The sequence below is a fragment of the Bremia lactucae genome, linkage group LG2 (assembly GCF_004359215.1).
Source record: "Bremia lactucae strain SF5 linkage group LG2, whole genome shotgun sequence".
NCBI classification, from domain to species: domain Eukaryota; phylum Oomycota; class Peronosporomycetes; order Peronosporales; family Peronosporaceae; genus Bremia; species Bremia lactucae.
Genome location: NC_090611.1, coordinates 234,428 through 237,734, shown reverse-complemented (window position 1 = coordinate 237,734; position 3,307 = coordinate 234,428). Strand labels below are relative to the sequence as shown.

The 3,307-nt window shown below is 43.4% G+C and overlaps 1 protein-coding gene across 1 annotated transcript; it reads right to left on the bottom strand.

Moving 5' to 3' along the window:
• Nucleotides 1-1,583: 1,583 nt before the first annotated feature.
• On the bottom strand, nt 1,584-2,654 carry CCR75_001238 (uncharacterized protein; the record flags this gene model as incomplete). The annotated part of the gene is made up of 1 exon (XM_067959342.1): nt 1,584-2,654. The coding sequence occupies one exon, from the start codon at nt 2,652-2,654 to the stop codon at nt 1,584-1,586; it is 1,071 nt and encodes a 356-aa protein (XP_067821620.1).
• Nucleotides 2,655-3,307: the final 653 nt, after the last annotated feature.

Below are 3,307 nucleotides of genomic sequence, written 5' to 3'. Positions count from 1 at the left end.
TTCCGCAACGGATATTGCTTCTTCAAGCGTATCCAGTTCCAAGCGGAACAGGTGGGTCTTTACGGGACCATCCGTAAGACCTTGCATGAACACCGTAATCAACGTGTCTTCATGAACTGGGTTATTTGTCATACAACTCGCTAAGAGTCGTATGTGCTGGGCATATGCGTGCACATCACGCTTGCCTTGCTTGAGTTTCAGATGCTCTGAACGAGCTCTGAACTCAGCCCTTGGAGGTTCAAACGTCTGATTGAGTCGGGTTTCTTAAAACCTCTAGTGACCCAAAGACGTATGGGTCGCGCAACTTAAGGCCCAATGCCCAAGTTTTGGTACAACCTGCCAAATTTGATTGAGCGGATGCGATTTGCATTTGCTCGTTGATGATGTGACGTGCCCTTATGGCATCGTCTAACTCGACAAACCATTTCAAGAAGGAGTCTTCTTCGACTCCCCTATACTTAGAGATGTCAATCTTTAAAGTATCGGGGCGACGCGTTTGCGTCATTCCAGGTGCAGGGGTCTGTGCCTGTTGTAATCTCAACAGATGCGCATGTTGAGAGCCTTGCTGATTCAGCGAGGATACTTTTTCCTTCATCTCAAGTTCATGTTGTATGACCTTGGCGATGGCTGAATGGAGGGCATCTCTGTCTAAGTTAGTCAGTAATGCCAGGATTGCATCGTTCCTACGTTCGAACTCATTCGTTCAACCGCACTCCTTTCTATGTCACTTAGAAAGGAGTAGCTTTCACGGGAAACGTGATGCGTATTCCCACTTTCATCTAACATGTCCATGTTAGAAGAGGGAAATGTGGTCCTTGGACGGACTTCAAAGTGCTGCCAGGTGTAACGGGGCACTACGTCTTGTACTGTTTCAGTATAAGTCCACTTCACACTGCTTCAGTTGTGAGTGGTGCCTTCGTTAGGTGACGTACACTGTACGTGCAGAGGAAGACTTTTCTTAAGACAAGTAGACTTAAGAGGGTAAAATGAAAACTGTACTTAATATAATTAAGTGTCTCTTGTTCTATCTTTGTAAATGCTGACTTAACTATAACCTAATACTAAACATGAAAATGAATTCTTATCTCTATCTTATCTGTAACTCTCTTAGATTACTCCTGCAGCTGATTAGTCTGCGGAATAAATAGATATAATGGCCCATACCTATTTATGGATAAGAATTCTGAAAATTACTAAATAAAGTAATATCCTTCAAATATTATCTACCTTTTAAATAATATATTAATTAACAACCTTTAAGTGTTAATTTCATGTAAAGATACACCCCGTTACAAATAGGATAAAAGGATATATTACCCGAAAGGTAAATGCACCACAACAACGGTTCTGCAACCGATGTTTGCCCCATTACCAGCTAAGTGCGTGATATGATGGGGAAGCTTGTTTTGGCCGCGTTATTATCAGATGCGGTTACGGTAATTTTGCCGTAAATAATGCGAAGACGAGGATAATGCCATCCCAGCTCCAACGAGGGAATAGGCAACAATGCGCGGGACGTAAATATATTTATTAAAAGTAGCATTCCTGACTAATCGTAACAGAGATTAATACTAAGCTCGCATTTATCGCACGAAGTATGCTGATATCTCTTTTGAAGAGTCAGCAACGACGATCATGTTCTGCTTGGATGTGGTTGTGATAGCATTAGGACTGGCTTTCACTGAAAATTCCAAGAGTATCATCGAATTTGAAGCCAAGTCATTCTCATAATTAATATTGTCGACCTCGGGGGCAGAAAATGCAGCCTGGTAATTCCAGATGCATACCTTCGCGTCGTTGGCAGTGGATACAAGACGGTCCTCAGGGCAAAACGCCGGAAAATGAACCTGGGATACCATTGCTGCATGCCGTTTGAGCCGGCGCACAATTTGCCTTGAGCTAAAATTTACAACGGCTACGCTGGCATCTCCAAGACCAGCCACAAACGACCTGCCGTTGGGTGCAAACGCCAGCGAATGCACAAGTGGAGGGTTGAAGATTTGTTGGGAAGTGCTGCACAATTCGTCCACATCTGCATTAAGATCGATACTATATTTGACTCGACCACGAAAGAAGTCCCAAAAGAGCAACAAACCATCCATTCCTCCTGAAACCAGATCCCACGGAGCGGTTGGGCGGAAGGGTGCAGCGCTACAAATATTCGTATGCTGGCCTTTCAGTATTTTAAATAAGCCATGATTCTCAATATCATACACACAAATATTGCCAGAGTCGTCAGGTACTGACAAATATTTTCCGCTTTTGCCCGAATGCCGTGACAGAACATTAATTTCATCATCGTTGTGCTGGAAAATTGCGCGGTCCGCACATTCCACTATAAGCGCCGGATTTCGTACGTCGAATGTAAGTATTTTGTCTCCTGCCGCCACGTAAATATAGGCAGAATCTTCGCATGTAGAAGCCTTGCCGAAGGCCAGCGAGTTTATAGCGCTTTCGCTTACGTCTTCAGTGCCAAGCGCTTTCTTAACATTGAAGCACTTCGTCACTTTTGCGGTTCGCAGATCCCACAGTCTACATGTGCCATCATCGCCTCCAGAAGCTAGTAGATTCGGATGCACACCCTCCTCGCAAAGAAGCGTATTTACTGAGTCACGGTGGCCCTTGAACGTCAATAGACGATTCGGGATGGCCATTCTGTCAAAATGTAAAACAGCGAGCTTTAATTTTAAGCCAATCATCGAGTCAGAGCACGACATTTATAGTAAAGAAAGAAAACCCACTGATCGATCTTTTATATGCGGTAGAACGCTTGCATCATCCATTAAGTTTGCGAACCTTCATACATATTGCCTTTACAAATATGGATTTGCAGTAATGATACTTATTCTTCTGCCGTCCCTCGATCATTTAACCTCTTGATAAGCATTAAGAAAAACACCGTGAGTTGAGTAGGATGTTATTACTACAAAAACAATGCTACAGAAATGTTCGAGGCTAAAAGTACAAAGCTTCGCTTGTAGCTTATATGTGCGTGACTTGTATTGTATCAGCGTCTGCATTAAATAGCAAGAACTCTGCTACACGATTATTGCATTGTGATGCTGCGATTAGGCCGGATGATTGCAACCAATCATTATGCAAAGTTAAGCATCCCAACGATTCGCTATTCGACAAGCCGTCATAGTACGCTAAAACTATATTTTGTGACGGTGTGATGTCGAGTAACAGATACTTAAGTCACAAATATCCCCTAGCGAGACGTACTTTGGAGGGGAAATACGGGGAATGGGAACGTCTGCGGCTAACTATCTTACACTTGCTACTAATCAGTTCAATCGGTCGTGCT